At 35.5% G+C, this 11702-nt stretch overlaps 1 protein-coding gene across 1 annotated transcript; it reads right to left on the bottom strand.

Moving 5' to 3' along the window:
* Positions 1 to 3672: 3672 nt before the first annotated feature.
* Positions 3673 to 11498, bottom strand: LOC135691227 (zinc finger protein-like 1 homolog). The gene is made up of 8 exons (XM_065209037.2): positions 11245 to 11498; positions 10024 to 10135; positions 9088 to 9176; positions 8639 to 8746; positions 7644 to 7677; positions 6747 to 6968; positions 6107 to 6230; positions 3673 to 5519 (listed from the first exon to the last, which is right to left on the bottom strand). The coding sequence occupies exons 1-8, from the start codon at positions 11344 to 11346 to the stop codon at positions 5318 to 5320; spliced, it is 993 nt and encodes a 330-aa protein (XP_065065109.1). The 5' UTR covers positions 11347 to 11498; the 3' UTR covers positions 3673 to 5317.
* Between the last annotated feature and the right edge of the window lie 204 nt (positions 11499 to 11702).

Genomic DNA, 11702 nt, shown 5'->3' with positions numbered 1-11702 from the left:
ATTAAACAAACAGGTAATTGCAGTTTAAGAACTTGATATTAAGTCTTATAGAGGGAAGGGGGTAGAAAAATCGTAGATCCGCTATATTTTCCTCATAATCAACAATTTCGCTACTTTCTCCACGTTCAAAACGCATTCGGTTGCTCTCTTTCACTGTATGTAATAAATCAACAGCCAACTTTTGGATCAAGAATCCGCTGGTTTTCGCTAAAAATTCAGAGTCCGCTCCAGATAATTGTCAAAATCAGACATCCTCAATCTACTAGATCCCCAAATCCAGAACAAAACGATGCAAACCCCTACTCCGCATACAAAGATACCTCCGATCTCCGGGTCCCTACAGCCCCCTCTATAAAGTTTTAACAGTGAAAGGGATTTTCAAGTCATCAGTCATTGCAACCATGTATTTGATATTGCGTTTTCCGATGCCAGATGAGAAAGGGCCTTTTTTCATCATTAGTAATTTCACCATCCATTTACTCTGAGTGCCAGGGCCTCAGAGAGTCAGAGAATGAAGAACAGGGGACAGAAATTGCAAAGGAGAATGGAAGAGAAAAGGAGAAATGCCCTTCATCTTCCATTTTCCTTTCCATTTCCTTTCCCCCGTTCTTCATTCTTTGATATTATGGACTCTGGCACCCAGGATACCATTCATTCCACTTTTTAAGATTTTTTCTACAATGAAGCAAGCAAGGAAAATATTGGACTTACAAAGAAAAAACAGTTTGTTGAATGTTCTCTCCTAATTTCCTCAGTTTCCTCGCTCCTTCCTGTTTGCAGGTGCTTCAGACAACTTGTTGTTTAAAAAGAGCTCTGATCTTCTATTATATGAAACTAATATCTCGAACAAGAAAAAATTGACAAGCATTTACACATCACACTGATAATTTGCGAAAATGGTTTTTTTTCCTTTCAAATTTCCTTTCAAATTTTGCACAGTATCTTATCTAAGCAAAAACCTTCGAATGTTAAATATTTAATTTGACTTTTCAAACTGTAATTTCTGTTGCAGATGTAGTGAAGTCATTTCCTATTTTACCAATATTATTGGTAAAACTTTGCAGGTGAAACAGAAACATTTCTTGGAAACTTTTTTATGTTATAATAAGGAACTTGGAGCATTTGCAACGACAAATGTTCACACTACTCCGTTTTCAAATGAAAACGGAATCAAACTAATCCGCTTTTGCCTTGCGTTCACACTACTCTGCTGTGAAAACGAAGTCGTTTGAAAACGATAATGAAAACGGATACTTTCGAATACAGTGCGTATTGAATACGCTCCGTTTTCACTGTGAACACCAAAAACGGAGAGATTTCAATAGGCTTACAACGGCAAAAAAATACGTGCTTTCTAGCTAGCACACCAAATCTCAAAAATTTTGAAATTGAGAATTCACAATGGACTGGTAACTGTTACAACAAAGTTTTGCTTTGCTTTTATTCACGATTTGCTTTTATTTAATTTCATTCATAATGACGCCAATTTGTTGAGGATTCGTGAACGCCTCTTTCCAAAAATGAGGCCACCAACAACGTTTTTTTTGGAGCAGTTTGAACATTTACCGTATTTAAATCGTATTCATTTGAAGACGGATAAGTGTGAGCGGACAGCGTTTTCATCAACGTAAACGGAACAAAATGAATACGGAGCAGTGTGAACGTAGCCTCAAAGAATGCTAAATGAAGGTCATCCTAGCAACTGCAGGTCGTATATTAGGTAAAATCAGGTATTCATTTTAAAGAAACTGACAAAGAAACTTCTTGCACCAAGAAGCTGTGAAGTGTTACGACTATGCAGAGAATATTATAAAAATAGCTGTATGCTATTCATTTGTTAACATAGCCAGATAAAAATTTGTTTGCAAAATTTAACCTTTTAAAGCATTTTCAGCGGCACGTATATCAAAATATAAGTGCATCTGTACTAATTTCTTTTTTTTTATATATCCAAATAAAATGTTACAATAAGCAGTCTGTTACAATAGACAGTACTAATTGATGTTTTTAGATGCCAATACTTACAGGTTTTAGGTTTATTTATTGGGGATGGGTGGGGGTGTCAGAAAAATGAAATATTATCATTGCAAATGCAATCAACATTTTTTAATAGGCTTCTAGCATACAATTTTATTGAAATTTTGCCATACTTTTATGTTCGGAAACTCATGCTCAAAAAATAAAAAGAGTTTAAATTAGGGCTGTCCAAGCTGTTCTTTGTGAGGGCAAAATGTAAAAAAATTAACGACGGCCACACACTAAAGGCAGCATATTGACACGAGAATACGGGGTTTATTTTTTAACTTAAAATACATTGATTCTATAGCTTGAAGTAAATTTATTTCTATAATTTGAATAAATGTGTCCTCAGTAAAAGTAGCGATGCTGTGCTTTGGACGGAAGGATGTCGAACAGGTCAGGAGACAATTTAGTGGTTGGCACACAAAGTACTTCACAGATATTGCTACCCATCGTTCTGGTTTTTAGTCCGTTTTTTCAGATTTATGAGAGAAAAGGTTTATCATTGTTTTTGGCTAGTGAATCATGAGAAGAAAGCTGCTATTATCAAAACTCTGATAGAAGTTAGAGAGGAAGAGAAGCTGATTTTTTTTTACTCTTCAGGCGATCGTCGCACTGCATTTCTTCCACTTCTTCTGCACCAGAACAGGTTAACTGCTTTCTCAATGACAGCAAAATCTTGAAAAAGCTAGTTAAACCCTGTCACAAGAAATGCAATGACAGACATCTATTTCTCCTTCTTATTAGAGAGGTCAACATTTGGAAAAACAGTCTTGATATAAGGCAGCGTTGATCTAGTAGATTTTCCAGTTGCATCTCAAACTGGCTTTGCTTACACATTAGATTTACACGTGCCAATACGAAAGGTTTACACGTGCCCATACAAATGTGACACAAACTGTTTTTTGCCTTGCCTTGCCTTTGCCTTGCAAGCTCTTGTTCAGGGTATGCATATGATCATGTTATGATAAGTCGAATCGATTGCCTTTAACGCTTCATGTGTGGACCATATTCATAAATTTAGAGCTTGTATACCCATATACAAGCTCTAAATATATATGACCATATATGACCATATGCTGGCCAGCAAAAAAGGGACGTTGTCACAACGGGAGTTTGAACACCCCTGGTTTGAATACTGTAGATTATCAGTTGTAATGGATATACACTATTTCGCCCGAAACCTTTTAATTTATCCTATCTTTTCTAGCATCTTTAAAGGTCAGCGCATTCGAATTCTGAGTAAAATGTTTGAGTATTTGTGTTGGCAAATTTATGGAATTCCCGCAAATGACAGGCTAAATTTTGCAAAATTCTAGTTTACTTTTTGTAAGTATCTCAACTTTATTGTTGTTATTAAAACATAAAACATGGCATAAAATTATGCACCTCATATTTCATATAACAAACTGTTCTTACGACCCAACTTTTGTCTCAGACTGGCACATCGCCTTTTAGATAGATATAGGTTTGAATTTTTTCAAATTGATTTTGTTTAGTCGAGTCTCTGTGCAAATTTCATTTCCTTTCAATTTCCATTTCTTTTTACTGTGAAGTTACCCATATGACCATTCTCCGTAGGAGATTTTATTGTGCCGTGACAGTTATGGTGGAACACTGAGAAATCAAGAGGCTACAAGAATAAGAAGTAGGTTATGTTTTGCTTTTGCCATAATTTAACTAACTTCATTTAATAATTTCTTTAAACAAATTCAAATACCAAGAAAGATAAATTACTAAAAATTTTCTAACTATCCAAGAACTGACAACACAGACTTTGTGTACCAAACTGCTTCGCTTGCAGTGTACAACTTCAACAATAGGGCATAGAGCTTTTTCTTATGGAACCCATCGATTTATTAAACTAAGGAATGTAGACAGGGTTCGTTGAACAAATAACGACATATCAAAATATCCTTTATATTTAAAGCTAAGGTTATACAGATAAATGAAAGGGTTTTCGAAAGATTCAATGTTCAAGAATCGCCTTATTTGTTAATTACGACAGGCTACTGAGAAATCTTTATCCACGTATCTCGAAGGAGCGTCTTTCTAATGCGAGGTATTACGCGTGCTGTTTTAGGGGTATCAAGACTTCATGAATTGTTTTTTCTATTACAAACAGTCATTGATCTCATTGTAGCTTGTATGTTAAGTAATACATAAATGCGCTTTAGTCAGATATTCCATTTATTCCAAATCGGATTCAATATAAAAAAATTATCATTCCAGTGTCACAACATATAATGATTTTTATGCCTCAATAATGAGAAAGCCACGCGTTCAAAAGGTTATTGAAAAGAAAATCATAAATTTCGTCATAAATATAACTTTGAAAATTCTAAAAACTCCTGAAACGATACATAGCTTTCGAGCATAGGCAAGACCAGAAAGCGTGTAAAACCACAAGATTGTCTTTGGCTTCTAATGATATGAATGATGAAATAACATATAATCATGGTTCAATTACACTTATTCAAGAAAGGGCTGCAGTTTGATTGACATAATAAATAAAACATAAACATTGTTGTGACATAATTTGCAGTACTTGCGAATACCAGTTAGATGAAAGTAAGCAACTAAAGAGAATAAAGGGGGATAAATCAATGTACTCTAAAAACGGTTTCCAATTCCATTCAGTTTGCATAACAACACCGAGCTACATATATACTGATGTCCATAAATTCAAATGTATTTGACTCCGTAATAAACGCTCTGAAATGCCTAATATCTAAATGCATGCGAGGCTAGAAGTATGTATGAGCCGAGCACAAACGAATCGTGACCCTTCCCTATAGAGCTAGACTGTGCACAATACCTTCCTATCGCTTACTCTAACACTGCTCCCTTACAAAATACTTGCAGACGTTCACTCATTTCTGACATTACTCTGCTGCTCACATCCCACCGTTACAGCTTCGATACCGTAAGCATGCTTCGAATTTGTATGGTTTTCCTTGTACCAAGATTCTGATACTTTCAGCGAACTCCAACGCGTAAACTAAGATTCAAGCGCGATCGTTTAAGCGAAATTTATCTGACAGATTATATAAAATTAATAGGTTTCATACAATTGATGACTGACCGGCAACTCACCGCTGAGATCTAAACCGCTGCCTTAACAGCGAATATCTGCTCTCCAGAACTGGGTAACCTGCTCTCCAGCACTGGGTAAGAATTTTCATTCAAGCTTTCTGTAATATCGTTGGAGTGCAGTCGCTCAAATGACTCTCTGGGCGGCTATCAATTTCGTTTCTAGGCAACCTGAGTGGCGGAATTATTCACCCAAAATTATTCTTCAAGTCCTACCATCAGATATTCGAATATTGGGATTGAACTTTGGATCAAGATGCTTATCATGATCAGCAAAAGTACGTCCAGCTCGTGTCAGTAAAAGGATAACAGTCATGAAGCCGAGAACTACAAGCAGCATGATCACTGAAACTCTTTTGAACGTGATGTTAGGGTCATCTGCTGCGTATCGAACATTACTCCGCAACCTAAACAAAATGAAGACAAAAAATTCTAAAAAATATACCAATGCACATTATGCATTAAAAACAAAAACATATCCTTCCTAATGCTACCAAACAATCTAAACAGTAACTTTTAGAAATGTACAATGATTGGAAGACAAATTATACAAAGTTCAGCTCGTACATTTTAAAAGGTCAAAATTGATCAATGATGGTCGGGCGCATTTCAAATCTGAAGAGGCAGAGGTAGGAGGGGGTACTTTGTCCCAGAAGAAGGGGCATTTGTTCAACAGTGGTAACGAAGTTCCTTTTTAAGAAAGAAGCATCATTCCCATATTTAGGGGAGGGGGCACGTGCCCCTGTTGTAATCTGGTTACGATATCCCCGAGCAATAGAATTCTTTGTCCAAAACTTTGCTATCAACAATTTTGCCGAAAACAACACTGACAAAACACTAACCAACATAATAACATAATTTCGAAAATTAGTAACTCAATCGTTTAGTTTTGACCAACTATAATGTTTGCGACTATAGAAAAACAACACCAACAGGGTTCGAACGCAGCTACGTAAAGAGGGATTTGTAAATTTATAAACAAACAAAAACTTACCGAAAAAGTCTCGAAAGCCAATGTCGGATTCCTTTGCGCCGGTATTTATCATCGTCGTGATCAAATGACAGTTCAATCTTTTCTTCTTTCTTCGCCTCCGGGACTCTTCTCGATGCAGCTGATGCTAAGAAAGAAGTCGCTTATACGTCAAGAACGCTAATGAAGAATCCTTTGAAATCATTGGAGCTGTCGCATAGCTTTGAATTTGAAGATTTTCGGTGTGATTTATAGGACATTTCACTTCACACCCAGAGTAACGTTTGCAAGAAAAGCTTGATTATTAGACCATACGAACAGAACTAGGACATGGTACAGACTATCATACATTAATAAAAAAAACTTTGTTGAAACTTTAACTTGATATGTCAATAATATTACAATTGATAAACACTCCGTCGTCTGCACGATCGTTTACTTTCATGAAATCCATGATTTTCCCAGAGACTGTTCCTTCCAAATATCCTTTATCAAATATCCTTCAAAATGTTGTTGTAAATGTGACTTACTGTCAATTCTTAAAATAACAATTTAACTATACGAGGGAAATGTGAATCTGGATTTGCAAAAAATTAATTGAACCACATCAGAACTCATGACCTTGGTCTAAAATTCCTTTGGGTCTGAGATAACAAGGACATACCTTCATTTTGAAACATTTCGCGCACATAGGTATTTTGCGATATCGCGGATGCTTGTGGCATTTCATGCACATGGGATTGCTCCATTGAATCGTCAATACTGGATAAATTTGCAACAACCGCAGAAGAAGAGCCATCTACATGCTCTTTTGAACTATGGTTTACAGTCACTTCTTCTTTTCTGGATAAATTTGAAGGACTTGGCACTTCTTCCTTGGCTAAATCTGAGTTATAAAAGAACATAGCAAACAGATTACATAACACTTAAAGCTTTTTTAACACTTAGCCACATCAATGTCCAGGAAATTTAACAAAATCGGTAAGCACCTCTATAACTATTTATTGGATAAGCCTCTCGGCAGTGGTGAAGCCAAGGGGTGGTATAGGGGGAGGGGGGTTAATTACAGATTAAAACGCACTGGGTATGGGTAGATCAAATTTCCTAAGGAAAGTTAACCTGTTACAGAGTATTGAAACAAGGCAGAGGGGGCGTGATCTCACTGGCCACGCCCATTACCCTCCCACTCTTTAATAGCTGGCACCACCACTGCCTCTTGCCCTTAATTTTTCATACTGGCACATAGGATATTAGGATGCACTTATCAGAACTAGAGAAAATAAGTGAAAAATGTGTTTCCATGAGCATTAGGCAAAAGGCGCTGCAGAGGAAACAACAAAATTTGCACAGAATCCAGAGTGAACAAAAACACAAAGTGAAAAAATTTTAAAATTATTATGCAAGCAAGGCCGTCAATTCATTAGGGGGTTTTGAAATCTCTTTAAATTAAAACTAAAATCTGGATCTTTGGAGCCAGAAAAAACTTTGGGTCCTCAACAAAAGGATTTAACAGCAGTTGATCAGACAGAAACAATGGTCCAAAATGAAAGGATATTCATACCTTGTGTAAACTTTGGAGTAGGCTTGGCTGGAGCCTTGAAAACAAAATGAAGAACAGCTATATAGTTAAACTTTCTTATCAAATTTCGTAGAACAACTTCGCTTAAGTGAGATCCAGGATTTTCACTATCTGGTACCAATTTTCAGTTTCATCTGAGCTTAAAAGTTTGTTTATGTGTGAAATTCGGAATTGATTTTCATATCACTTCGATGAATGTCTTGCATCACTGAATTAACGTGAAGTATTTAACTTTAGCTTATCCATAAAAAAAGTCATATTCAAATGCAAAAAATACATTGGCAAAAATTAGTTCCATTAAGGTTTCTAGCAATTGAACATTGGGTGTCTCATTCTATCCATCCATCAAATAATTTGTAAATCTATCGCAAAATGAGACATGCTTTCATGTTTTTCTTTATTTGCCCACTACTTAACAGGAGATTAGCTTAACTGGGGCATTGTCTGAGTGGGATGATCTTCTATGTCCCCTGGAGGTCCCAATTTATTGAAAGAAGTGTCGTGTAGAATTGAATGCTTTTTAGTTGCAACCTAAATTGGACAGTAATATAACTTTGGCTAGAAGTGACAATGATAACAAAATGACTTATTTTGAAAACCTTACAAGGAAAAACCTATAAATGAGTTGTTAATGCACTTTTAATGCTTTCATGCATCAATTATCAAATTTTTGCTTCAATATTAAACTTGTTATGGCACTTCAAAAAAAGAGATTTAGGTTGGAGCAGTTTTAGTTTGCTATAACTCTGAAGCACAATAAAGCTTTAGAGACATTCTTAAAATTTTCTGAAACAATAATGGGCTTTGAGTTGGAATGATGGTGCAAAAGTAAAAAAAGGCAATGGTGGGGAAATTACATTCCCAGACCGGTGAGAAAAAATTTCTAAAAACCAAAAAGAGAATTATCGGGTTAGTCTTGACATTGAATACTCTATATCATTGAACGCAATGAGAGATATTACAAAGCTTTCACTTACCATCGTTGGTAAGCCTAGCTTTTTTCTGCCCCAAGCAACTGTTGCCAGCTTTTTTCTGACAGCATCAGCAACTGGCGAAACAAGTTTCTCAGATGGAATTAGATTAGCCTGAAATGCAACAAAATTCCAGTAAACACTGATTGACAGAATAAAACACAAATAATTATCCTACTTTCTTATGTATGTAGATTGCCTAGTAAATTTTGCAAAAGTGCTGATCAAAAGCACAGACATACCATATGAAAACTGGTATAATTAGGCTTTATATATATATCACATACTTTAGTGGCCACTACTAACTCCTGTATTAATTTTTTTCCTTTGTTACATAAAGGTTAAATTCTTGAAATGCTAGAGATCTAATCGAAATCTTTTTGTTTTGAAGATGTAGATGAATAAATTTAAACAGAATATTGTGTTGATAAAGGTAATAGTGAGCTGCTGGGTACCTTACAAACTGAGCAAGTAATTTCAGGTGACTTTGAATCCTCAGAAGCTTTCAAGGCTTGCCTGTTAATGCAATCCCAGTGAAAAACATCTGGAATTGAAAGAAGTGACTCTACTTATCGTTCTGCCAATACTTGTAATAACAATATCAATGAATGTGTTAGAAATATGAAAAGAGTGCAATTAAAAATGTGTCAGTCATTTGATGTCCAGTGCGTGTGTCAACATAGAACACTAACATTAAGAATTCCAGCAACACATTTTGAACACAATTATAAATGAGTTAATGCATTCAAATGGCTTGAAAATTGGCATATGTATAGGAAATCAATGCTCTTTCAGTTGCTGCTTTAAATATGGCAGACATCATAAGTAGGCAAGATATGAACTTCTGTTGTTGGTTTAATTCTATCCTTACAAGTTGGATCGATTAAAAAAGATTCAGCAATTATAGTCTCATAATTTGAATCTTTGTGGCCCAATCCTTGTACTGCTTCACCTCATCTTTTCTTTTTTATAATGTTCACACAGAAAAATAGAAGAAAAGGTATGACAACATTTTACCAAGAATGCACAAGAAATGCTATATAAAACTTTTGTTCAAATGCATTTCCAACACATTTTTGTAAATTACTAAAAATTCAATAAACTTTTTTTATTTTGGGAAACAATTCCTCTTAAATTTTGCCAATTGGTTGAATTTATGACTATATTTGATCGAATTTATGAAATTACACAAACTCATAGAAACCACTGTTTGTGTTTCATTCATTGATTTCTCAAGAAGATAATATAGTTTTTAATCATGATAATTATTATGATAATCTAACATTTTTTGATGTGTGTAAATAGCAATGTCTATTTTTGGATGATTAATTATAAAAAATGATTAAAAAAATTGAATTGCCAAAAAAGCCATAGATTTTTACATGACTTACCATAACATGTAAGTCTTATACATTCCCCTGTAGAAAGCATTTCACCACAAAGGGTGCAAATAGGGTTATAGTCACTGTCTTGCAACCAGTGTAGGTAGGACTTCACAATGCACTGTTCATAAAAAATGTAGTACATCAACATTTATTTCACTACATAATCAATATTAAATAGTCTCAGAGTCCCCTGTGAATATTTCTAAATCAAGTTGTAAAATTTAAGCTATCATAAGAAACAACAGTTACTATCAAGAAACTTTCTTTGATTAGGGAAAATGTCAGAATAACCGGCTTCAAGCTCTGTGATTTATATTGTTATCATAACAGATCTCTGGTGTGTTTGTCCAGCACACTATTGGTCACAGGTATAAATTCTACTTCATATAAAGTTGCAAAGATCTACAAAGTCTTAAAGCTATTACAATTTGGAAAATCAAATATAGGCCTGGCGGTTTGAGGTGAGTGATAGCTCAGGCTCACCTCCACGCTCCCCTTGCAACCTGAGACGAGCTATGAATTGCTCTCCTAAACAGAACATGTAGGGAGAATCGCTCCCCTAATTGGGTTATTTTTGTAACAGCGACTTCTCCCGTCATTGCATTCTTTGCAATTAACTTTTTGCTTGTTGGGTGGTTTTTGTTATGATAGGCATAAACAAACAATTGCCTGTGTACTTATTTTTTCAACGATGGTGCCCCTCCCCAACAACTGGCTCATTCCTAATAATGTTGGCTTGAGGTTTAAAGTGGGAGAGCCATAAAGTAAAAAATGTTTCACTATCAACAATATATTTTCATGAAAAGTTCGGGGGTCGTGGTCCACAGAACCAAAGCATCATTGTTTATTTGTAACTGGGGAATGACCACATTCCAGTTTGATTTTTTACTACACTGCCACTCTTTGAAACAACAAGCTAAATTTAATAGTTGATATATTGTTGGGAATACACAGAGCTGCCAGAATATCTCACAAACTAAATAAATCATACATACTGACAGAGACTCTGCCAGATTTACTCCAGCCAATATCTTGAAAATACAAACTAACTTTGATTTCAGGTGGCATTTTTTTGTTACAAGTGACTGGCCTATTTTACCAACAAATGTAAAAAACTTCAAGGAACTACTTTAACTGCCAAAGAGTGACTTGTCGATGACATTTATTCTATCGTAGTAGGTGTCATGACATTATCATTATTTTGGGCCTAAAATCAAAAGAACCTACCGTAGGGTGGCCAGAAGTAAGGCAGAATTCACAGACATTCACTCTATGCTCGAAACAAAACTGGTTTGTAACCTTTCTCTTTGGGCACTTGCAGAGACCCATCGTGTTTAAAATAATCTGGAACTTTTGATACTTCTATTTTAACCCCAACAACGATAACTGTTCTTGGCTGCCACGTCTCCTTCGTACAGCAAGTAGTCTCCTGGCCTCGTTCTCAATTTCACATGGAAATCATTTTCAACATTATAAACACACATTTAACAATTTGTTATGCAACAGCTGTGATTAAACGAAGAAGGGTTCCAACTCTCAACTCCTACCCACAATGAAAGCCTGGGCAGTTATTACAGGAGCTGGCACAGGTATTGGATCAGCATTAACAAAAGAATTGTCATCGCTTGATGTTAATGTACTTGCTATTGGACGCAGATACGAACAATTAGAGTGCACCAGGAATT

The sequence above is a fragment of the Rhopilema esculentum genome, chromosome 10 (assembly GCF_057945365.1).
Source record: "Rhopilema esculentum isolate cy_ngs chromosome 10, ASM5794536v1, whole genome shotgun sequence".
NCBI lineage: Eukaryota > Metazoa > Cnidaria > Scyphozoa > Rhizostomeae > Rhizostomatidae > Rhopilema > Rhopilema esculentum.
This window is presented reverse-complemented; position numbering and strand designations above follow the sequence as displayed.

Coding starts and splice junctions, on each gene's coding strand:
- LOC135691227 (XM_065209037.2), bottom strand. CDS start 11,346: ATGGGTCTCTGCAAGTGCCCAAAGAGAAAGGTTACAAACCAGTTTTGT. Junction 9,177..10,023: donor TATAAGACTTACATGTTATG/GTAAGTCATGTA, acceptor TTTCAATTCCAG/ATGTTTTTCACTGGGATTGC. Junction 7,678..8,638: donor AGCTAGGCTTACCAACGATG/GTAAGTGAAAGC, acceptor TTTGTTTTCAAG/GCTCCAGCCAAGCCTACTCC.